Below are 24,517 nucleotides of genomic sequence, written 5' to 3'. Positions count from 1 at the left end.
CCTCAGCCTTCCAAGTAGCTGGAACTACAGGTGCACGCTACCATGCCCGACTAATTTTTTGATTTATTGTAGAGATGAGGTCTCGCCAAGTTGCCCATGCGGGTCTAGAACCCGCGGACTCAGGCAATCCACTCACCTCAGCCTCTCAAAGTGTGGGATTACAGGCTGAGCCACCAAGCCCGGCTTGCTTTGCCTTTCATAGGGCATGACTTCCATAAACGATGTGTACAGTTTCCAAATGTAATTAAATATGGAGAATTTGGATAAAAATGAATGGGTAATTTGCTTTCACATTTTGCAAAAACTTGAAACTACCATCTGCTTTCTTGTTTGTGACAGGCCTTGAAAACTCATTTTGTTTAGTGGAGAATCCATATACAAGCACACACATACATACACAACACACACACGGGTAGCCTGGTAAATGAACTCAGGGCATATTACAGCAAAGGGTCTGGTTGAAAAACAGCTTAATTTTGAGTTGGCTCCTATATGTTATATAGGTTAAGGACCCATAGCAACGAAACAAGAATCCACATAAAAGAACTTTCACAGCCGGGCTTGGTGGCTCAGCCTGTAATCCCGCACCTTGGGAGGCTGAGGTGAGTGGATTGCCTGAGCCAACGGGTTCGAGACTCACCTTTGCAATTTGGTGAGACCTCATCTATACAATAAATCAAAAAATTAGCCGGGTGTGGTAGCGCGCACCTGTAGTTCCAGCTACTTGGAAGGCTGAGGCAGAAGGACCCCCGGAGCCCAGCAGGCCGAGTCTGCGGTGTCCAGGAGCAGCCACTGCACTCTAGTCTGGGCGACAGAGTGAGACTCCAACTCAAAAAAAAAAAAAAAAAGCCAGGCTTGGTGGCTCAGCCTGTAATCCCGCGCCTTTGGGAGGCTGAGGTAAGTGGGTTGCCTGAGCCCGCAAAGACCACCTGGGCAGCGAGACCTCATCTCTACAATAAATAAAAAAATCAGTCAGGCGTGGTAGCGCATGCCTGTAATTCCGGCTACTCGGAAGGCTGAGGCAGAAGGATTGCCGGAGCCCAGCAGGCAGGGCTGCGGTGGCCGGGAGTGGCCACTGCACTCCATTCTGGGCGACTGAGTGAGACTCCAACTCAAAAAAAAAAAAAAAAAGAGAACTTTCACATGAATTCAAGGGAGTATAAAATCCCTAAATGAAATATTATTTCCTCAAGTATTTCTTTGTAATAAAGTTCCAAGACATTCCAAAAAAACCTACTGTCTACATGTAGTCTTCTACTGTACCCTACCTGCTCCTTATTTCTTAGGCTAGGTCCTCCTCCATGTTACTCCTCATTAGACAGTAGGCTAACCAGCTGGCATGCTCCAAATCCTACCAGGTTTTGGAGGGCAATTCCAACAACTGCTGTCTAGGTGAAGACAAGTAGCAAAGAGTTCATTCACTGAGACTGAGCAGGGCAGAAGTGACAAGATCTCAAGAAACAACTGGACAAATAAGTATGATAGTATTTTCATAATTCTTGGAACCTAATATTAGCACATAGCATGGAAACTGAGGGAAGAACTGAATACTTTTTAATAGGTAGTATTTTTGTAGACTGGCTTTGGAGAGTTATCTTCCTCTGATTTACTATTTTTGTATTTTAAAGCTCTCCTTAACCCTTCTCCCTGTTCTAACAAATTAAGTACACTGAACCTAGAAACAATAAATAAATAAAGGCAAAAGGTTAACATATAGGGCATAGTGAACAAAAAGAAGATAAAAATGACACAATTGCTCTTCCTCCTGGATCTCTACTCTTGATCTCAGTTGACCATTTAACGGTGTAGAAAAGTGACTGCTGAATGACATGTTGTTGTTGACCTCTTTAAAACAGATTTGACGGATTACCATTTTCAGGAAAGAAGTTCTCTTGCCTTATTGCCCATTGGCAAGGGCTCATCTCAACTTCTAAAGGTTGCCTTCATGCTTTATCTCCTAATCCTCTCTGTCATTAAAGCCAGCAATGGCACATCATGTGTTTCTCACACTGGAATCTCTCTGACTTTCCCCTCTGCTTCCACTTCTGCTTTTAAGGAATCACACCGGGCCCATCCAGATAATCCAGGATTATCTCCCTATCAGCTGATTATTAACCTTAAGTATATCTACAAAATGCCTTGGCCATGGAAGGTAACATAGCCACAGGCATACACCAGATGGCGAAGGTCAAAAAAGCCCAAATTCTACCTGCCATTGTTCACCCTTTGGCCCCATGATTCACATTCCTCCTGTAGGAAAAACACTGTATACCCACTCCCTCCAAGGTTCCCAAAGGGCTCATCCTGTTATAGCATCAACTCAAAATTATCTAAATATCTAAATGACTTAGCTCTAGATGTAATCCATTTGCAATAATGATGGAGCTCTGGGTATAATCCATTCAATTAATTAAGTATATTAACCCTATTATTATATATAGCACAATGACATGATATATGTCATCAAAATGGGGATCTTAAAACCCTGGTTTTGCCTGTGACTGGTCTTGCAATTTAGCTGTAAGTCTCTTTCAAATATTTCTTTCAGCCTGACTGTCAACCTCCAGGTCTTGGGAGGGTCTAATACAAACCAATTAACTTATTTAAAAAGATCTATTCATTCCTTCTTTCTGTATAACTAATCTCTTACCCCCATTCTCGTTTCTTAGACCTTCTTAATGATTCTGACAGACTCTTTTCTTTAGGCCAGTCTTACAGCCTTCCAAACAAATGTGTCTTCAAAAAAGCAAAAAGTCGCCGGGCTCAGTGGCTCAGCCTGTAATCCCGCGCCTTTGGGAGGCTGAGGTGAGTGGATTGCCTGAGCCCGCGGGTTCGAGACCCGCCTGGGCAGCGAGACCTCATCTCTACAATAAATCAAAAAATCAGCCGGGCGTGGTAGCGCATGCCTGTAATTCTGGCTACTCGGAAGGCTGAGGCGGAAGAATTGCCAGAGCCCAGCAGGCGAGGCTGCGGTGGCCCAGAGCAGCCACTGCACTCCAGTCTGGGCGACAGAGTAAGACTCCAACTCAAAAAAAAAAAAAAAAAATGTAGGGAATTAGTAGTATGCTACTCTGCTGCCAGTGATGTCCATCAAGTTCCTCAAGAACCTAAACAATACTCATGAAACATGTATTAATTTACCTTCTCAGGTTGTTAATATTTTCTTAATTAACATACAATGCCTTTTTTGCATGACAAAGAGTCTTTACTTTTACATAGTTACCAGTACACCAAGTAATAAGGTAATAAGTTTTTAAATTCTGTCATCTAGTTGTTTTGATTAAGAGAAACTAAAAGCAGCCCAAACAATTAAACTAGCATTCATTGTCATTACCATTAGCAGGAATGAACTACTTTAAGGCTGGCTTTGGCTTCACATAGGTTACAACAATTGCTTATTACTTTTTCATAAATAAAGCCTTGATCGTTAAGAAAGCATGAGGGAAAAAATTATTTAATCCCTTTATTTCTTCGAAGAATCTTTTTTACTGGATCTAAGAAAGAAAAGTTAATATTGATATAAATGTTCCTTGACCTTAAAGGCACAGGAAAACAGACAATGTTTACCAAATAAATTTCTAAGAAATATGAGGTAAAAATATGAAATTTTTAGCTAAGTTCTAAGATTGTACAAAGAAACTAGATTGGCCACTCTCCAAAAAGTGAAAGGACCCACTATATAATATACAGAAATAACTGTAGTGCCTTTCCATAAGAACACAAAATGCAACATGTTAAGGGCTTTATGTACATTTTAGTTTAATCTGTAAACAATCCTGTGAGTTAGGTATCATTATCCTCATTTTGAAAATCAGGTACATGGCTGTCAGCGAGGTTGAATAATCTAATCAAGGTTATGCAGCCGTTGTGAGCCAGAATTGAAATGCATGCCTCATGAGCATAAGGGCATCCCGAGTGCCAGTTGATGGAAAAAGTGCTTCCTTCTTCTCCTATCTATTTATATGGTAGTCACAGATTTCTGAATGGATGTTGCAGATCAAGGACCAGAGGTTACCCAAGACTTCACCTTGTCTTGCTGGAAGTAGGTCTGGAGGATGGTTGTCTTCTTTTGGGTCTCCTTCTCCATGTCAATGCAGCAGCCACCCTGGGTCCCCAGTGGCACAGTTTCCTTGGCCTTGAATTCCTTCTCCCTTTGCAGGGGGCACTGTTCAACCTCAGCCTGAGCTGCCCTTTGGCTGATTCAGCCTTCAGTTCTTGTCTTTCTAGCAAGCCTCAGATACCTGCTTGGTGATCTGCTTCTTGGCATTCAGTAGCCTGATCCCCTATCGCTGACTGGCCGTGGTGGTGGCAACACTGAAGCCAACGCCTACTATAACTTTAAAGCCAACATTCTGACATGTGAAGCCTTACTAGCCAAAACTAATGAGTCAAATCTCCCAGGTTACAATCAGACTGCACCTTGGAATTGCACATGTAAATGGAATCACAATACCATGCCCACACAGAAGCATATCAAAATGATATTCTTCACTGCTGATAGAAATTCAGTAGTACACATGCTTTTTAAAACCTAGTATATAGAGCAAAAGATAAGCAATCCTCTGTTCTTCCATTTCATGTTGAAAAACCAAAATTACATCAAAATGTAGAATAAGTAGTTGAAAAAGTCAGCATACTTATTTGTATTTTTGAAAATATACAATGTAAACTTATTGATAATGAAATAACCCTTGTAATCTTAGGTTTCATGAAATAAATATAAAAATGTGTAAGACTTCTGTTATCTAATATAATACACAGCTTTAAAATATAAATGGATTGGTTAAACATACTGTATGCATATGTTCTGACTTCCTTCAACTAACTAACCTTAGCCCTAATAGCCATTGCTAAGAGAATAACAGGGAAGAACCAGCTCAAAACTAAAGATGAAGTGAAAGAAATGACAGTGGGTTCAGATACACACTTTACTTCGTGTAATACATTTCCAGGTTTCCAGAACTGGAGTATTACTCACATGGTCTGTGTGCACACATTTGCCATCTCTGTATGTTGACAAGCAAAGCTCCCTAACTCACAATTCAGACTAATGAGTTTTTCCACTTGCAATCATTAAGACTATACACATACACACAAACACATTCAGTATTCATATCTTTATAATAGTCTTCCTTTACTATATTTTCAACTCCTTGACTAAATTTTATGTAAAATCCAGTTTGTCTAGGGTACATTAGGAAGATATTCACAAATATGTTTAACATTATATTTACACAAATCTAAACACACTTTGGATCCCATATATCTCACAAATCTTCCATATTCTTTCTATTGGGTATCTACTCAATCTCAGTGACAGTAATATTGCCACTTTCTATTCAAATTGTATATATTTTTTAAAAAAACTTCCTTCTTTCCAATATCATCTCCCATTAAGGACAAAAATTTGTACCAATGCTATCATTATTTTCCTAACAACATAGAAAAATCTTTCAAAATATATCTTTATAACAAGCTCATTTGTCTCTCTCTACTTGTCTGTCTGAAATGCTCTCACCTGCTTTACTCCTTGCCTATACGACACTTCCCCCTAGATATCCCAGTTATATTACCTCCTATGCTTTCTGGAAATTTCCACCAATACCACCTTTCTTTTGCCACCAGTTCTACCAGACTCCTATAGTATTCACTGCCTTTCCTTTATATTACCTCCTACCACTATTTATCTTTTATCTATGGGATCTAGCCCCCAATTAAACATGCCATCACTGTAACAAACACTTATTGAGACAGTCATTGCACTTAGTACAGGAGACACAAAATGAATCAGATGAGGTCTTTTGCCCTCATAGAGTTTAGAATGGAGGAGACAGGTATGAAAATGAAAAGTATAACGTCATTGTTTATGTGCTATAAAAGGTAGTCTACACAAGATGAAGTATACAAAAAGGAAATGATCATAAAAGTATTCCAAAGGGAGGTGTGTTTGAATTTTGAATGATGAGTAGATGGTGTCACACAGAGGTTCCAGGTGAAAAAGAATGTTTTGGAGAACCACAGATAGAGTTTCTCAAAGGCAATCTGTGCTTGAGCCTCAGTGCCCAGACAAGAGCCCAGGGATGCATTCTTTGTACCGTTGTTAGCAGTGATGGAATTCAGCAAGCCATTGCAAATACACCTTTTAAAAGAAACCTGTCAATTCTCTATAATAGGGATCATGAAACATTCATAATCCTTTAAACCAGCTGATATGCATGACTCTGTATATTCAATGAAAATAATCAATCCTAAATCAAATTTAAATACTGCCTCTTCTAGAGTTACGATTGTATTTCCTTGACTTTGTAGCATAAGGTTCAATTCCTCTGAATAATAAGTAATTTCAATGAGGTAGTAAAATTTCATCATCTGATCTCAGACTAAAATTTTGATGTGTTTGATATCCTTCATGTCCAAAAAATGATAATCTCATTTATCTAGCCGTCAAAGTAAGACCTAACTCTGTCCCTGATAGCCATAATCATTATTAATACGGCTATACATTAATTAGCAGACTGGAATATTTTCAGTGTGCCTCCTCAGGCACCGTCTCAGTACAATAATGATGAAAGTACTGGGCAAAACTCCAGCTGGCAGTTAAATGGCCAACCCCATTACACCTCCAAATTCTGCTCCAAACAATTGCACTTTCTGATATTTAAGTAGAAACAGTTCCACCATGAATGGCTAGGCCACTTTAGGAAGAATAAGATATCATCTCTGTTTTCCAACCAATGACATATACCTTCTTTCTAATAAAATACAAAAACCCAAATTATCAAATGTTTGCTTTCTTTATATACAAAGTCAATTAAAATGTGAAGCCTATCCTTACTCTATGCTTGGTTTTTCACTGATAATTCTAAAAGTATTTGCACAGTAATGATGCTAATAAACTGCCTCCAAATGAATGTCATTTAATTGTCCCTTCTAAAAGAAATACTAAAAGCACTGTCCATTTGATGGGCTATTTTTATATCAATGCCAAAGATTCTTTCCACTGTTAAATTTTTTTTAACAGTGAAAATTCTGCCTTGATGAAGTTTGTATTAATTATCCATTTTATGTAGAGGAATTGGCAGAATTCTCAATTTAAATTAATGTATTTTCCTGACTGATACCTAATAGATTCCTCTGTTCAAGCTCATTTTTTCACAATGGCTCTCATGAGGCACTGTGTCATCCTCCAGGTATTTTATGGCAAATGATACAAGTTTTCTCATGAAGCCCCAAGCAATAACTGTGTTGGGGAATAGTTTTAAGTCTCAACTCTGAGTATTCTTGGTTTGAGAACAGTCTCTCACTGCTACCAACAAAATAAGCAAGCTTGTCCCAACTGAAAATATGGCCTTGCTTATTCTACTTCTTCTTCTACCACTTAGCTTACGATTTATTGACTAATCAGAAAAAATATGAGTCAAATACAAATGAACAGAAATAGTAAATATATATTAGTTTGACTAATTATATTTTTCTTTTCTTTTTTTTTTTTTTTTTTTGAGTTGGAGTCTCACTCTGTCGCCCAGACTGGAGTACAGTGGCCGCTCCCGGCCACTGCAGCCTCGACTTGCTGGGCTCCAATGACCCTTCTGCCTCAACCTTCCAAGTAGCCACAACTACAGGCGCACGCTACCATGCCCAGCTAATTTTTTTGATTTATTATAGAGATGAGATCTCACCAAGTAGCCCAGGCAGGTCTTGAACCCATGGGCTCAGGCAATTCACTCACCTCGGCCTCCCAAAGCGCGTGATTTCAGGCTGAGTCAGGGAGCCCGGCCTAATTATACTTTTCATACATAAATAATTACTTGTGTTTAATGTAAAAAGAGAGATTAACAGATACCGAAAAGTCCACATCTCTGGTCTAAGTGTATCAACAAAATCTGGTTCCAATATCTTTTTTTTTTTTTTTTTTAGCAGCTACTCGTATACCCTTCACCAAAGAATGGTCCTGTGGTTCCAGTATCTTATGGATATTTATTTTTTTAACATCTCTATCTCACTTTCTTGAATACTCTATCTCTTACTCCCAAATCGATGTAAATTCTCACTGATCATCCCTTCAGTGGCTGGTTTTCCACAAAGCCTCTGGCTTACATGTAAGAAAAATGCTTGCAATTTCATTTAATACAGTATTAGAACACTTACACTAAGCCTGGGCAATAAACCATTCAAAGATTCATGCCTGGCATCTTTTAACCAATTTTTTTGTAATCACACATGTATAAACATAAATGTCCCTAATGTAGGTCCCTCTGAATTATCCAATCTCTAAATACTCTGTGATGTGGGGGTAGGGAGTGTTTCTGCTTTGGGATATTTGAATTTCTGTTCATCATACTTTCTAGCTATGATTTCTCTGATTAATCAGAGAGAAGACCAAACTCTGGCTTTCTCTTCAAACAGTATCATGCTTGCTTGGCACAGAATTTGACCTCTACAGAGCCTATCCCTTCAAAGTCTCATGACACCAGGAAGGCAAAAGCCTACCAAAAGTGCTGAATTCAGTAAGCAAATTCACAGATTTGTCCTTCATTTGCATTGGTATTCTAACTACAAATACAAATTCTATATCTCCACTCTTGACTTCTAGCTCATAAGATAATTATCAGAATTTTCTGTTATTACTGGAATCTGAAAATCTGAATTCGAACTTTGAGTATACTGCATTGCAGATTATATGGTCTAAAACCACTTTATGCTGTTCCAGAACCTGGAGGAAAAGAAGTACCTCCTTATTTATGATTTCTATCTTACAAGTTTCTTAATAATATAGATCCTAGCATTATTTTGGTTATATATAAATATATTCTCAAGAAACCAGGTAAAAATATAGATGCAGGCATAGACACAGATGTATAGTATAGTGATATTAATAAGAAGTGGGTTTAAGAGATAGATTGAGAGAACAAAAGAGACAGGACAACAGGGGCTACACAGCATAAGTCAAAATTCTAAACTTTCTCAGTTTTAAGTGACATAACAAAATGTTAGGAAATATTTAACAGTTTGTCATTATTTCATCTTCTCTTTCAAAGACTGTTTTCTTCCCCAATCTTGACTCCATCTTAAATTACTATACAGCCCCATTCACTGATCCAGTAGGTAAACCCAGCACCTTCCTACCGAATTCAATCACCATCCTACTCTTTTCTTTCAACTTAAACTACTCACAGCCCCTCTACTGTCTTAAGAGGTCTGTTGTTTCTTTAATGCACATAGGGAGAACTTTTTTTGTTTTGCTACCATATTTTAATAGCTCTGGTTATATAGGGTTAAACTTTAATAACTAGTATTTTGAGCCGGGCTCGGTGGCTCAGCCTGTAATCCCGTGCCTTTGGGAGGCTGAGGTGAGTGGATTGCCTGAGCCCGCAGGTTCGAGACCCGCCTGGGCAGCAAGACCTCATCTCTACAATAAATCAAAAAATCAGTCGGGCGTGGTAGTGCATGCCTGTAATTCCGGCTACTTGGAAGGCTGAGATGGAAGGATCGTCAGAGCCCAGCAGGTCGAGGCTGCGGTGGCCGGGAGCAGTCACTGCACTCCAGTCTGGGCGACAGAGTGAGACTCCAGCTCAAAAAATAAATAAATAAATAAATAATGAGTGTTTTGGGAAGCTAGGAATATCCTAATGACTTTAGTAATAGAGTCTCTCTTTATCACTACTTAGAAGTTCACTCACTTCTAATTCATCAATCTTAAAGATAAATAGTTCAGAGATCTGGAATACACATCTGGCCCCATCTTTTACTGTCTATGAGATCCAAAACAACTAGATTTCAAGGTTCCATGTGTAAAAGTTTACATCTTGCCCAGCTTGCCTAGAGTCACCATCAAGATTAAAACATAACAACACTAAAGCACACTAAACACTCAAGTGATTGCAAACAAAAGGGAACATGCAAAACACCTGCTGGAAACTTCCTCCCTGGGAGATGGAAATGGGACGTTGTCCTCACCTCTGGATTCATGGAATTCCAGTGTGACGTGAGCATCAAATCCAAGGCTGAAATAATTATTGAACACATTCAGAGGGAGCTGCAACAATAAATAGAAAGAGCGGTAAAGTAGCGTGTGGCAAGGCAGAAAGAGAAAAAAGAAAGCTAAAGTCAGACACCTATCCTAGGTCAGTCTCCAGGAGACAGAGTCATCACGACTCAAAAGAGAGGGTATTTACGTAACAGGAACAGGTGCTTCTCGAATGAATTTATTAGTGAAAGCTTAAATCAAGTGATAATCTCAAGAACTATAGGTAGTTCAGGGAAAATAGCTACAAATATAAATGATTAAATAAAAACCATTCGTGTGGATGCTATAATAATAAAAATTTGTAAGCTGGGGGATGCATGCTTGCCGTAGTTACAAAGAATAATGATTCACTAAGCAAACTCGGCAGGTAAACTCAATCATAAGGATCATGTCTTAACCAGTAGATATACATTTTGCAAAAATTTATACTCAGCATATGAATATTAAAACCTAGAATCAATGCTTAATTTGTTTACCCAGTAGCCATTTTCAACATACTTTTTTTGTTTTTTTTTTTACATAAGTTATATTTTTAAAAAATAGAGCAGTTTGAACCATGTAGCTATTGTTGGCCTAGAGGGCAAAACAATAAAAGTACATATCAGAATTATTCAAAGTCCCATTTAGTTTTAACAAATCTTGTATCTTTAACATGACCATGAAATCTGCCAACACAGCCACACAGATACACATGGAAGCTGAGGCCTTTGGGTCTCTGGCTTTACCGCTACAAGCTGAGGAAAGGAGAGAATCCTGCAGCCTAAAATCCTTATTGAAACTGCAAAGCTAATGTGCCTTTAAAGCTGAGGTTCAACGACAGGGCAATTAGGAAAGCATGTGGTAAATGCTAGCCGGCAAAGGCTGCTTCTCTCACTTTTCCTTCTGCAACTCAGAAGATAAACATTAAAGTAAATAGAGGGGATGTTTCCAGATGACTATCAGGTCTATGCTCCTAATTGAACTGCACCTGTCTTCTGTGAGAAACAAGTGATTCAACCCTCAAGATCTCAAAAGTTAGTTTATTATAGTCTTTCACATGCCCCTTGATCAGCAAGATTTTCTGTTTCACTAGGAAGACAACTTTGTCCTATTAAGACAAAAAATGGTATGAGAGAGAGAGAGAGATTTAATGCCAGAAGAAAGAAACTGTATTGCCTTGGTGTCTAATGGAAGTAAGGAATAATCCGACATGGAAACCCTCAAGTCAGAGTCTATAATGACTCAAAATCCAAATCAACTCTTAGAAATGGTTAAAACTAACTGGAGAACAGGGAGAGAAACTAAACACATAGAACAATGCCAAAATCCTGTCTCGCTCTTCTGGTTTTGTATTTGAGAATATCCAGTTCCTGCACTTAAACAAGATACCAGTGGTTAGTAATGACAGCATAGGCTGTTGATGCTGCCAGAGCACAGACATGTTTATCTCCCCTACCAATTATGTTCTTTTGGCTACAATTCTAACCCATGTCTTAGCATCCCCTGAAAGCTCGGAGAACATCTGGTCACCATCCTCTAAATAATACCCCAATTTAGTCAGTTTTTAAGGTATTCAGATTTTTCAGTAAAACTTGCCCCAGTTTCCTACACATCATCTAAAAAACCCATTTGTACAAGCCATTTAATTATCTGGATTGATGTTCCTTAGCTGCACCAAGAAGTCTGTCCTTTTCTTAAGCGACTGGGAAGAGAATTCAATATGGGTTCCATTGCAGGCTTAACCATTCCAAGTTTAGTAGGAAAAAGACCTTAAAATATTCACATGGTACCCCAATTTCTGTAAGTTAGATATATTAGAAAAAATGCATCAAATTCCAAGATGATACTTGTTTAAACAATATTGTGACATTATAAACTCAAGTTCAGCTGAGCTATCATGACATCTACTAGAAACCATATTAATTTCAGGATCACAGTGTAAGGTAAAAAAACCCATAAAGATGGAGCAAAACTTAAAGTTAACTTAACTTTAGCCAAATAAGGAATTGAGCATGTATCATAATTGGTCAGGACCATGGTGCTAATAAATGGGTGTTAGTTTGATCTAAAATGATATGGGGCTTGATCTATCATTAAGCCTAAAATATCCATGGAATTTTAGCCTCAATCAATGGTACAGTCTACCACAACAGGGATATTGTTCAAAGTACAAACTTGGGTTTAACCCTGCATTTACCCAATCAGAATCTCTGCATTTCAACAAACATAACTGGAAATTCTCACACATAACAAAGTTTGAAAATACTATCCTAGAAGAAGAGTGGAAGAGTATGGAGGAAGTGGCTGCTCAGCAAACTACCAAATTTATCTGAAATTGAGACCAGAATTTAGAGCCAAATGATCAACTGAAGCTTTATAATTATACATTTACAACTACATCCCTTTTTTTGTTTTGGGTTGAAGTACAAGCTCAATCACTAAATGAAAACATGAAGTTAAAACATTTATTTAGGTACTCTCAAGACCCAACCAAGTGATAAAACTGGCTCAGTGAATACCTCCTAATCATAAGTGATATTTGATATCAGACCAGAAATCTCAGGCATTTATCTTTCTACTGAAGGAACAAGGGCTTAATGCTTCAGAGCTTATATATTTTTCATCTTCTCCTAGGTTATTTGCAATTAGCTTGGAAGATTAAAAAATGAATACATGTCTTTCTAGTATGGAAGGTAATCAAGAACAGCTCTCTGAGCTGTGGAAGTAGCATGAAATCTAGTTCTTTAGAGGTCCATGGGGCAGAATTGTTACGTGGTATTATTATACTCATAACCCTAGTAGCCATAAATGCAAACACACTCCATAATCTCATAGGAAGGAATCAGTACATGATTCTTCATCCAAGAATGCATCTCCTGCAGCCCAGGCAGATGCTCCAGGGTCTCTTTCTGCTGAAGAAAGAACTCTCTAACCTTACACACGCCATCTTCAAGTTCTTCTGGAGGTAAGTCTGGGTTTCTTTCCACATGGAGGTTCCAGCGATCTAGTTGTACAATTGTCCCATCTTCTACCTGGCATAGGATCTTAGAAACAGGCTCATCAGTGTAGCCCTGAGGAATCAGAGAATACACCCATTGCTGTCTGGAGTAGAGAATAGGGTAGCCAGTGCTATTTTACACAAAGAAGAACCATGCAGCTATATTATTTACTTTGTAATTTGCAAGGTTGGGAGAGTGAACTTTTTTCCTAAAGGTAATTAGAACTTAAGACAATACTCAAAGGTAAGGTGCTTAGAACTAGCTCTGCCTGGTTTGAACTGAGGAGTAATTTTTGCTATCAACAAAAACCATTAGTCATCAGCAGGCACTGAGGAATTTGGGGACACACAAAATATGTGCTTGGGGGGAGAATCAAGGAGGGATCTAATTGGCAACATTCTCCTGTTAACATTTCCTCTCATTCACCTCCCCCAGACCTTGGAGCAAGCCATTCCTTTCATGACCCTGAGGCAAATCTGACTGAGGAACAGCCCTGTTGGGGAGTTACTCATTCCCAGAGGATCCTCTACTGACTGCATGACTGAACTGTCCTACTGAGAACAGTCAAGTCACTGATATGGATGGGAGAAGTCAACACCAATAATACCTTAGTTGCTTCATGTAAGTATTCATTGTTTATATACTGTTTACAAAAACAAAAACAAAAACTGCAAGGTTAATTGGACAAAGGCTGAATTATCTGCTAGACATCTGAATAAAATTTTCATGGAGCCCAGCCTAGGCAATGATCTCATAGGGATTAGATCAAAAGTTGGTTGGGCTGTACATGTGTATGTATACTTACACAATATACATGATATATTGTGACTTCTGACTACCTAAGAACTATAAAACAAATAAATAAGAAGACTGGCTAGTAACCTCAGGCAGAACTACTCCCTGCAAGTTAGCCTGAGTTGGCTTCACAGTGGACAGGGCGGCTAAATACCTGTACAGTCAAAGTCATAGTGACAACAAATGCTCAAAGTAGTCCTAACTCTCCCAAAGTAAGGGTTGTAAATCTGAGCCAGATTTGTATGCTAGCCCGGGCTGGGGGTCAAGTCTGTATGATCTTCTTGCATGAAGACATGAGGCCATCTACCCACTCTCTTTTAGTAGACACTTCAAAAAGCCCCAGGCCTTGTACTAACCACGAGATTTTTCTCATACTATGTTTTCCCCTCCTGCTGATTGTAAGTTTAAACTGAAGAAGCTCCCACATCAAATTGGGGCTTACAGCACTTTGATTCCCAACTCTAATTCCTTAGCCAGCAGCAGTACACTCCCCTCCATGAGAATATCCATGGATCAAGGAATTCTGTTTGTTGCCTGATGAGATAAGCAGCCTCTGGGAGCGGTTCTTACCCCTCCCCAGTTGAGAGTTCGAGCCAGGTCATTCCCAGTACCCAGAGGAAGGACGCCCACAGGGGGCTGAGGGCTCAGCTGCAGTTCATCCAGGATGGAAAGGATCCAGCCCACCTACAGACATATTGGGGGCCAGAAGAGATAAAGAAAGATAATTAAGTTACAAAGAAGATAACTTGAAATCAGGAGGCTTTACAGAGCTAAACAGAATGGTTTCATTTTTCTTTTAAAACAGAAATATTTTAATTCTGTGGGCAGAGAACAAAAAGGCAACTTATCTTGAGCAGTTTCAAAATGGTAAGCATCTTGGAAAAGAACCACTGTATACATGATGCGCTATCATATCAGCAAAACCAAACCTACTCATCCATGTGTTTAACTAGGGAGGTACATTAACTTTTAGGAGAGTTTAAGATTTAGGTCGTAGAACAGGGCATGGAGGGAATGTATGACTGAGAATAAGACTGCATTTCAATTCTGGCTCACACTGGCTGCATAACCTTGATTCGATTATTCAGCCTCACTGAGAGCCATTTATCTGATTTTCAAAATGAGGATAATGATCCCTAACTCACAGGATTGTTTACAAATTAAACTAAAACGTACATAAAATTCTTAACATGTTGCATGGCCCACGTAAGTATTCATTCAAGTACCCACTTCCCATTGCATCATCTTGGAAATTGGTAGTGTTTTCCTAAACACTGCAATATTCCCCTTAATGAAACTTTATGAAAACATAATTATAGATGGGCCTGGTACCCATTATAAGTTTAGGCAGAAAATAGATACTTATGTACTAGAATTATATTCCAATGTAATCTTTTTCTAAGATAAAGATACTCTGGATTTAGTCTTATGATTATTTTTTAAATTATCCAAAATTGGAAATAACATTAAGAAACTGCATATCCTTACACTGTCTAGAGTAGTGTTTCACAGGCTTAAGAGTTTTATAATTGTAGATTAACACAGATTTCTGTCCTGTAGACATGCAAATTTCAAAAAGAGAAGATCACCTTAAAAGTTGCTATTTTATTCCCGCATAGGACATTTATTAGTTTTGTCTCAAATTTAGAACAATTACTTTGGCTTGAGCTACATCATTCTTTTTCTCTACTTCTCTGATAAATCTTGCTAGTTCTCTCATTAAAGAGCTTAACAAAATTTTGACATGTATTCATTCTGTATTTGTATGAGAATCGTGTATTTTGAAAATAATACTATAATAGTACATTTATTGAGCACGATTGCTTGTAAAACCCAGAACTGCACAACAGAAATAAAGAAATGAGTGAGGCTAAGGTAAAGAAGATAGAAAGGCTGCTTTCAAGGAGTCTGCAATAACAAAAAGCTTGATGTAATGATAGCTTTCTATGTACTATCTCTGAGCAAAGGTCTTTCATGAATTATCTTATTAAACTGCAAAACTGCTCTATGTAAGACAGATTTAATTTTCACTTCCATTTTATAAATAAGGAAACAGATATATGGAAGGTTAAGTGACCTCCTCAGTGTAGTATCGTTCACGTGGTAGAGCTGCCATTTGAAATTAGGAATACCCAACACCACTGCAGTGTAGGGAGCCTTTACGTAAAGAACTAAACCTACATCTGGATATCTAAACCTACATCTGACCATCTTGGGGCAGTGGCATGTGGATTTGGAAGATCTGGAGCTGGAGAAACCTTAGAAATTGCTTAACCAAGTTCGGTAAACTTGCACATTGATTAACTGAGGCACAGTGAGATCATGTCGTTTTCTCAAGACTAAATGACTAGAAGTGGCAGAATCATGGCAATATCGATTCTCCTGACTTCCACCTAAAATCCTTTCTCCTCCACAAAGACAGTGTCGCAGGATGTAAAATGTGCCTGTCCACCAATGGAGTCTAAAATTGTGTTAACTTCTAAAATGTTCACTAAATGTAGTACCTAAAAATCCAGATCTCTAAAAGTGTCAGAAAGTCCATCCATTCCCCTAAACAGGGCAATTTACTCCTAGAGAGGTCCTTAGATTCTGACCCAGAGCTTCTTTAGTCTCTTCTTTTACACACAATACCAATAAAGCTTGCTACAGAAGTCAAAACAAAAATGCCTGATGCTAAATTAGCCCTGATGTTTGTGCCAGACACTGTTTCTGCACTGCTAAAAGCTCAAACTAAACACAGTAAAAGTAGATAGCTCTAATAAACTACAAGAAGGGGGCTTAAGGGTCATTCAAGAGGACATAAACACTCAGGAAGCCCAACCATCTGGGGTCACGGACTTGCAAACAGCCCTGAGTAGAACCAGACTTGCAGACATGCAACGGAACGTAGTGAAATTCTAACTCAACATCCCATCCAGAGAGAAGAAATAAGGCATTTTCTTTAAAATGTCTCTGAGAGATGATGTGTGTTCAGCCTCTCCTTTATGATTTGTACTCACAAGTCAGTCATTTGCTTCTAGGTAGATTTAAACTAGGCCCTTTTCTTATGCTTGCTTGCAATATGTCTCTTTTCTTGGTAAAGATAATGCTAGGAGCTTGCACTTTCAACACCCCCATTTCACTCTAGACACAACAGTGACAGAAGAAAAAAAAGAAAAAGAAGAAGTCCTCTGCGTGTGTTCATGGGCCAGGAACAAACAGAAGTGGCAAAGCTGGGATAAAGCTTCCATCACCTTGGCTCCTGGTCTTGCAACAGACAAAGGGAAGCCTGGGTTTGGCTTCTGCTTGAAAATAGGAAAATAAAAGCATGCCCCCTGCTGGCATCAAGCTGTATTGGAGCGCGGTTCCATCTCCCAGAGAGGAGAGGCAAGCAATGTGAAAAACCAGTCTGAAGTGAAGACCTCAAAGAAAGCTAAGGCCTCAAAGAAAGCTGAGGCCTGTGTGGCTGAAAGAAGCCAGAAAGCCTCTCTCTGGTAAGTGCTGACCCAAATTCCCACAAGCTCACTGACAAGTCTTCCAGCATGGGAGCCTTAGAAGATCTAGAGAGGCCATATAATTTTATAATTTTATAGAAAAACCTAGTCTGGCCGGGCTCGGTGGCTCAGCCTGTAATCCCGCACCTTTGGGAGGCTGAGGTGAGTGGATTGCCTGAACCCGCGGGTTCGAGACCCGCCTGGGCAACTTGGCAAGACCTCATCTCTGCAATAAGTCAAAAATTAGCCGGGCATGGTAGCGCGTGCCTGTAGTTCCAGCTACTTGGAAGGCTGAGGTGGAAGGATCACCAGAGCCCAGCAGGTCGAGGCTGCGGTGGCCGGGAGTGGCCACTGCACTCCAGTCTGGGCTCCAACTCAAAAAAAAAAAGAAAAACTTAGTCTGAAATTCCCGAAAACAATTCAAAACTACTAGAAAGGGGTGAAATGACACAGAAATAGAAACGTAAAAATCAAAACAACTTTATCTGAAGATAAGCCTGCAATGAAAAAAATCTGTATTACATGAGAAAAGTTGATAATAAAACAGATGGGAAGTTAAGATGCTAGTTCATTGCCCATTAAATACAAAGAATTTCCAAATGACTTTGAAACAAATTGACAGTCTATCTCCTAACACTCCCATGATCCATAGAACTGCCCCTCCTCAGACCCTCCTCCGTACTGTCCCTACTTGTTTTCTCAGAGAAGGTTCTCAGGAGTTCTACCGATGCTACGCTACGATTCCATGAGGTGGCTAAGGCCCCTGGGGACTCTGGCCCTCTTGCCATCCCCTTTTCCTGGCACTTGGTCTCCCAGAAAAGTAGAGTTGACTTGAGTAGAAACGTACTTTTCCTTTCTTACCAAATGGTTTGTTTTACAAACTGGGAAAATATAACCTCTCTTCTTTTTTCCATAGCCAATTGATCGAGTATTTCATTTGCTCCTGGTTATAGGCAGACGATCTTATATTTCATCACTGCATCACCCCTGGGTCCTTGAGTGCCTCCTGTCTTTCACAGCACAGATTTTGTGGTGTCTTGAAACTCTCTCACAGATGACCAATGTTCAGCTAATAGCTGTTTGGTGGAGGTGGGTCTGTGTTGTGTCTTCCTTCCACAGTTTCTGAATAGGCTTTCTTGGCCAACAGCTGTATCACCACCCAAGAAGCATATGCTGGGGTACAGGGAGCTGTATTGGAGCGAGATTCCATCTTCCCAGAGATTCCATCTTCCCAGGGAGAGGCAGGCAATGTGAAAAACCAGTCTGAAGTCAAGGCAGCATCATGCCGGAGTGCAGGGAGCTGCAGAGAGCCCTGCTGCACCGCACACTGGCTGAGTGAGTTTAGGCAAGTCCCTTAATCTCTCTAAATTTCCCCTCATCTGTAAAACAATAATTATAATAATACTGCTCTTTGTTATGTAATAATAAGAATATTGCTTCTTTGGAGTTATTTCATCAATTAAATAATTTGTTGACATTGCTTAGCACATGCCTGACAAAAAAGAAATACTAAATTAATATTAGCTACTATACCTCAGCTATATTTTTCTTCCTTTTCCCTTACTTCATCAATAAAGGCCCAGTTTCCATTCCCTAGAAACAAAATATCCCCTTTCTATCTTTCCATTTAAAGAAAACTTGAGCCCCAAGTTTGCAAATCAGTCCCACTTTTGACTGCCATCACATCAAGAAGCCTTTCTCCCACAGATAATAAAGAACAGTAAAAGCCAAGCTGCCCTGCAGCAGGAAAGGGCTGTAAAAAAGAGACTGGAAATGAGTATACATCTACAATAGCAGAAGATATAAAAAATCTTGAGTAATAATCTGTGTCTTTGTCCTTATAAGAATAAAACTCTGAAAATACCATTAAGGACCCAAAGCTATTACTGGGCACTCTTCCTCTGTGGTAATCAGGACCCTGATCCTCCTTGAAGTCCACACTGCACGCTGCAGGCTCATGGGCTGGGGTTTGGCCTGCGTCTGTGAGGTCTTTATCAACCAGATCTTTATCAACCAGTCACCAGCACCCTTTCCGTAAAATTATTTAATTGCAAAACACAGCACTTGGCATATTTTCCACTAGAACTGAAGAAAGTTATTCTGATTGAGCCAGATCCTCCTCCATTCTGCAGGGCTTTTTCTTCCTTCTTAGGAAAAGCAGGTCGATGGATCCAGAGCACCAGGGCCTTCGGCTATCTCTGAGCAGCCCTGCACAGCAGCAGCTGGCCAATGCTGCCACCAACTGTTCATTTCAGGGTCATCCGTCACTGAATGTTCACCACATTCTCTTCTAGCAGTATTTTCATTCCACAGTGTACCAGCATGAAAGGTGGAGATGACAGTGAACTGACATTCACTTCCAACAGAGCAGACACACGTCACACTGATTTGCAGTATAAACAAACAGGAAAGCAAAGAACACACACACATTGCAAAATGAAAGGAAAACAAAGGTGGCATTTCTGAACTCATCCCAGCCTGGGGTACTGTCCCCATGTGCATTGTATGAGACCCTTTCTAATACGAAACTTCCTTTTGATATTTTAATCTATGTTTGTACCTAATAGTTTATAAAGCCACTATGTGTTAAAAGAAACATGTTTAAAATAAACCCAAAAGAAATCACGATAAAAGCCAAAGTATGCACTTCTTTGTGAAAGAGAATGGAGATTTAGGATACCAACTCACTCCTTCACAAAGAGTGCTTACATGTGAGAAAGAATGAGCCATAGACAGGCTAAGTCTGAGGGCAAAGGGGGCTTAGAGTGGTCTGCTTGACCCTGTCAATTAAAGGAACATAACACCTTCTTCCTTGCTGTGCCTAGGTGACCCAGGACATGGGGGTGCTTGCTGTTCAGCGTGTCTCCTCATCCAGGGAAGCCAACTGATCAAGAAATAAACACGAAGCGGATGGCTAAAGCCAATTTAATTCCAGCCCTTTGGGAAATGGTTAAAATGGTTAAAGGCGCACTTGCAAATCCAGCCCAGTTCATCTGTCAAGAACCAGCTAGACAGGGACCATGGGTCACACCTTAGGAGCCATGACAAGGGGCCTCAGGGGTCTCTCAGTTCATGTGCTCATTCATCATTTAGTGGTGACAGCCATAGGGAGCTGTGTAGATGTCGACATGACCAGGACGTGAGAGAATACAAATGTACAGCAGGGCCAAAGAGCAGTTATTACTGGTTTAAGAACATGAAGGATTGAGGTTATTCCTGAGTTAACTGAGTTTTATCTCAGCCAAGAGATCAAAGATGGAACCAGACTATCTGATCCCTGTAACTATGCCAATCTCCCATTTATGCCAATCAGTTACAAACAGGCCATACCCGCACTGTCCTACTTGACAGCTACCAGCCACATGTGGTGACAGTGCACGTGAAGGTGGCCAATCCAAATTGGATGCACTGTAAGGGTACAAACATACTGGATTCTGAAGATCATACGAATAAAACATAAACTAAGCCGGGCTCAGTGGCTCAGCCTGTAATCCCGCACCTTTGGGAGGCTGAGGTGAGTGGACTGCCTAAGCCCGCTGGTTCGAGACCCACTTAGGCAGCAAGACCCCATCTGTACAATAAATCAAAAAATCAGCCAGACATGGTAGCGCATGCCTGTAATTACGGCTACTTGGAAGGCTGAGGTGGAAGGATCACCAGAGCCCAGCAGGTCGAGGCTGCGGTGGCTGGGAGCGGCCACTGCACTCCAGTCTGGGTGACAGAGTGAGACTCCAACTCAAAAACAAAAAACAAAAAACAAAAAACATAAACTAGCTCAATGATTTTTATAAATTGCATGTTAAATGATATTTTTGAATAAATACTAAAATACATTATAAAATTAATTTCACCTGCTTCTTTTTATTCATTTTTTTTAAAAAAACACCTTCTAGAAAATTCAAAATTACTAATGTAGCTTGCATTGTAGTTCTCTTCACCTGTAACTCTACAGCTCTAAAGAAACACATTTGAAGGAAACACTTTGCAGATTTAGAAAGTCTCAAAAGAGGTGAAGGAAGCTGCCAAAGGTCATAGAAGAGAACTACCTCTTCCACTTCTACCTCCAAGTGTATCATTTGAAGATATAATATACTGCTTCCTCATTTGTGTGTGTGTGTGTGTGTGTGTGTGTGTGTGTGTGTGTGTGTGTGTGTGTTGAATCAAGGTTTTATTCTGTCATCCAGGCTGCAGTGCAGAGGCACAATCATGGCTTACCACAGCCACAACCTCCTGGACTTAAGAAATCCTCCCTTCTCAGCTTCCCAAGTTGCTGAAATTACAGGCATGTGCCACCACACCCAGCTAATTCTTAAAATTGCTTGTATTTTTAAAAATTAATTTACAAGCCGGGCTCGGTGGCTCAGCCTGTAATCCCGCGCCTTTGGGAGGCTGAGGTGAGTGGATTGCCTGAGCCAACGGGTTTGAGACCCGCCTGGGCAGCAAGACCTCATCTCTCCAATAAATCAAAAAATCAGCCGGGCGTGGTAGCGTATGCCTGTAATTCCAGCTACTTGGAAGGCTGAGGCGGAAGGATCGCCGGAGCCCAGCAGGTCGAGGTTGCAGTGGCCGGGAGAGGCTACTGCACTCTAGTCTGGGTGACAGAGTGAGACTCCAACTCAAAAAAAAAAAAATTAACTTACAATTAAAGTATATTGAGACCCATGCTTTTTTTCCCCAAAGTAATGCAAAATTTTTGTATGTTAGGTAATATTTTGTGCACTTGAACTAATAGGTTAAGAAATAATATATCCTCATACTAATCAGTCAAAAATTTTCCATTTCAGATTCCTCTGTGAGCCTTGTCACTATACTGGCAGAATTCTGACAGCTGCTCCAGTGATAGATATGCTCACTAATCACAGGCAGAATATCTATGTCACATATATACCTGACACTCTCGAGAATTATACTCCACTTGCCTAAAGCCAGCAGTTTTTCTTCATGAATTCACTGAATTGTCTCCTCTTTATATAACCTCTGCCTCCAACCCAAATTAAAAGTTTCATATTCCAAGCTAATGAAACAAAAAAATCAGCCACACACCATGATAAATATTTCATAAACTCCACGTCTTTCACAAAACACCTTATTTTAACAAGGTGAAATAAAACAAAACCTGGGTCTACATATGGTGCAAGTTAAGCAAAGTTTTGATTCTGCGTGTTTGAACTATGGATGATACCACTGACAAAAGCAATTAGTTCAAAATCAGGCACCAACTCTAGAGTAAATACTCTTATTTTAGGCACACCTAGTGCAAGTGACTGCTGGACACCCAAGTATAAGTGACTAGTACATTTGTGAGTTACAGGGAAGGACATGAGAACTGCAGTTAAGAATACAGATAAGGGGCCGGGCTTGATGGCTCAGCCTGTAATCCCGCGCTTTGGGAGGCCAAGGTAAGTGAATTTCCTGGGCCTGCGGGTTCGAGACGCGCCTGGGCAACTTGGCGAGACCTCATCTCTATAATAAATCAAAAAAAAATTAGCCAGGCATGGTAGCGTGCACCTGTAGTTCCAGCTACTTGGAAGGCTGAGGCAGAAGGATCGCCAGAGCCCAGCAGGTTGAGGCTGCGGTGGCCGGGAGCATGCCACTGCACTCCAGCCTGGGCAACAGAGTGAGACTTCAACTCAAAAGAAAAAAAAAAAAAAGAATATAGATAAGGTCCCTAAGAGGAAAAAATACCTAACACACAAAAGAAACAGGCAGCCTTGCGACATACCCATTAATTATGGTCTATTTAATAAGAAGATGCTAGAAAAGACTGAATGAGAAAAGTAGAAGCAGATAGTCCATGTGTCAGGAAGGAGGGTAACAGAGGCATCAGATACTCAACACTGTCACCATATCTGGCCATTAGGAGTTTATTAGGATTGTACCAAGCTTCCCTTACTCATCATTCTGGATCTTGTCCCACTCGACTGAAACTACTTTCTTGAAACCACCACCTACTTTCTAGTATCCATATTCAGTGATAGTCTTTTAGTCTCTCCTTAAAAATTAACTACTGCTTCTTTCTTGAGGCTCCTTTTCTTGGTTTGTTTACTTGACAGAACAGAGTGCTATTTGTCCTTCTGTTTTTCCATCTTTTCATTTTCCTCTTGGACTTTGGCTCAGACTCCATCATTGTGTGTTTCATAGGTGTCTGTCCTTGGCTCTCTTCCCTCTTTATCCTTTCTGCTTTGAAATCCCATGTTTTCAAGTACTTATCGAATTGCAGAGAATACTTCAGTTCTACATAACCTAACACAGCTATTCCTGCACATGTCTGCTGAGTAGAGGAAAAGACAAGGAAAGGAGAGAGAATGAGGGACAACAAAGAAGAGGTGTAACGGGAGGTTCCATGGGGATGGGGAGGAGGCACACCCAATGCAACAACAAAGTCCAAGAAACTGGGGGATGTGTAGGCGGCTGATGTGGACTTGAGCTAAGAGGGGGAAGGCCAGGTGCAGTGGCTTAAGACTGTAATCCCAGCACATGGGAGGCTGAGGTGAGGGGATTGCCTGAGCCCATGAGTTCGAGAACAGCCTGGGCAACTTGGTGAGACTTCATCTCTACGATAAAAATCAAAAAATTAGTCGGGCATGGCAGCACGCGCCTGTAGTTCTAGCTACTTGGAAGGCTGAGGGAGGTAGAAGGCGCATATGAGCCCAGCAGGTTGACACTGGGGTGGAGGTGAGCATGACACTGCACTCCAGCCTGGGTAATGGAGTGAGACTCCAACTCAAAAAGAAAAAAAAAAAAAAAAAAGAGGAAGAACTAGCACCTCAACTTGTCTGCTGCTGTCGTTGAGATTTAGAGAAGGAGAAAAGATGCGAGTGGGATGCTGAAGTCACATGGGAAGACAAGGAGAGGCTAAAAATACAAATGACAACTACAGGCATGGGAAGGAGTCACATTGAGTTAATTCTAAACTCCTTGTTAAGCAGCCCTAGATCCTATGAGATCAGATTAAACCATGAATTTAATTAACCTCGGGAATGGTTGAGTTAGGAAAAACTTAGTATATCTATACCCAAAGGATTCCTTTGGATGAAATTCTTGATAAAGGAAGTTGGGAAATTTTCACACTCCATCTGCCTAAGTATATCTCCCTAGAATACTATAATCAATTGAAATTTAATTGGTATTGTGAGGGAAAAATTCTATGACCAAATAATTTAACTGGGTTAAACAAAGTTAAATAGGTTTGGCCTCTTGGCTGAAAGACTTTATGATGTATTTTTTTTTTTTTTTTTTTTTTT

The 24,517-nt window shown here is 40.0% G+C and overlaps 1 protein-coding gene across 1 annotated transcript in view; it reads right to left on the bottom strand.

Annotated features, from left to right (window-relative positions):
* Positions 1–24,517, bottom strand: part of DGKI (diacylglycerol kinase iota) — a 237,482-nt gene that overhangs the window by 187,686 nt on the left and 25,279 nt on the right. The window contains exons 6-8 of the mRNA XM_021710904.1: positions 14,371–14,484; positions 12,940–13,077; positions 9,958–10,036 (exon numbers count right to left, since the gene is read on the bottom strand). Coding sequence (XP_021566579.1) covers positions 9,958–10,036; positions 12,940–13,077; positions 14,371–14,484 — 331 coding nt within the window. The remainder of the gene's footprint in view (positions 1–9,957; positions 10,037–12,939; positions 13,078–14,370; positions 14,485–24,517) is intronic.

This window comes from Carlito syrichta, unplaced genomic scaffold, assembly GCF_000164805.1.
Source record: "Carlito syrichta isolate Samal-C Ts95f unplaced genomic scaffold, Tarsius_syrichta-2.0.1 Scaffold301636, whole genome shotgun sequence".
NCBI lineage: Eukaryota > Metazoa > Chordata > Mammalia > Primates > Tarsiidae > Carlito > Carlito syrichta.
Note: the sequence above shows the minus strand (reverse complement) of the source record. Positions and strands in the feature narration are given on the sequence as shown.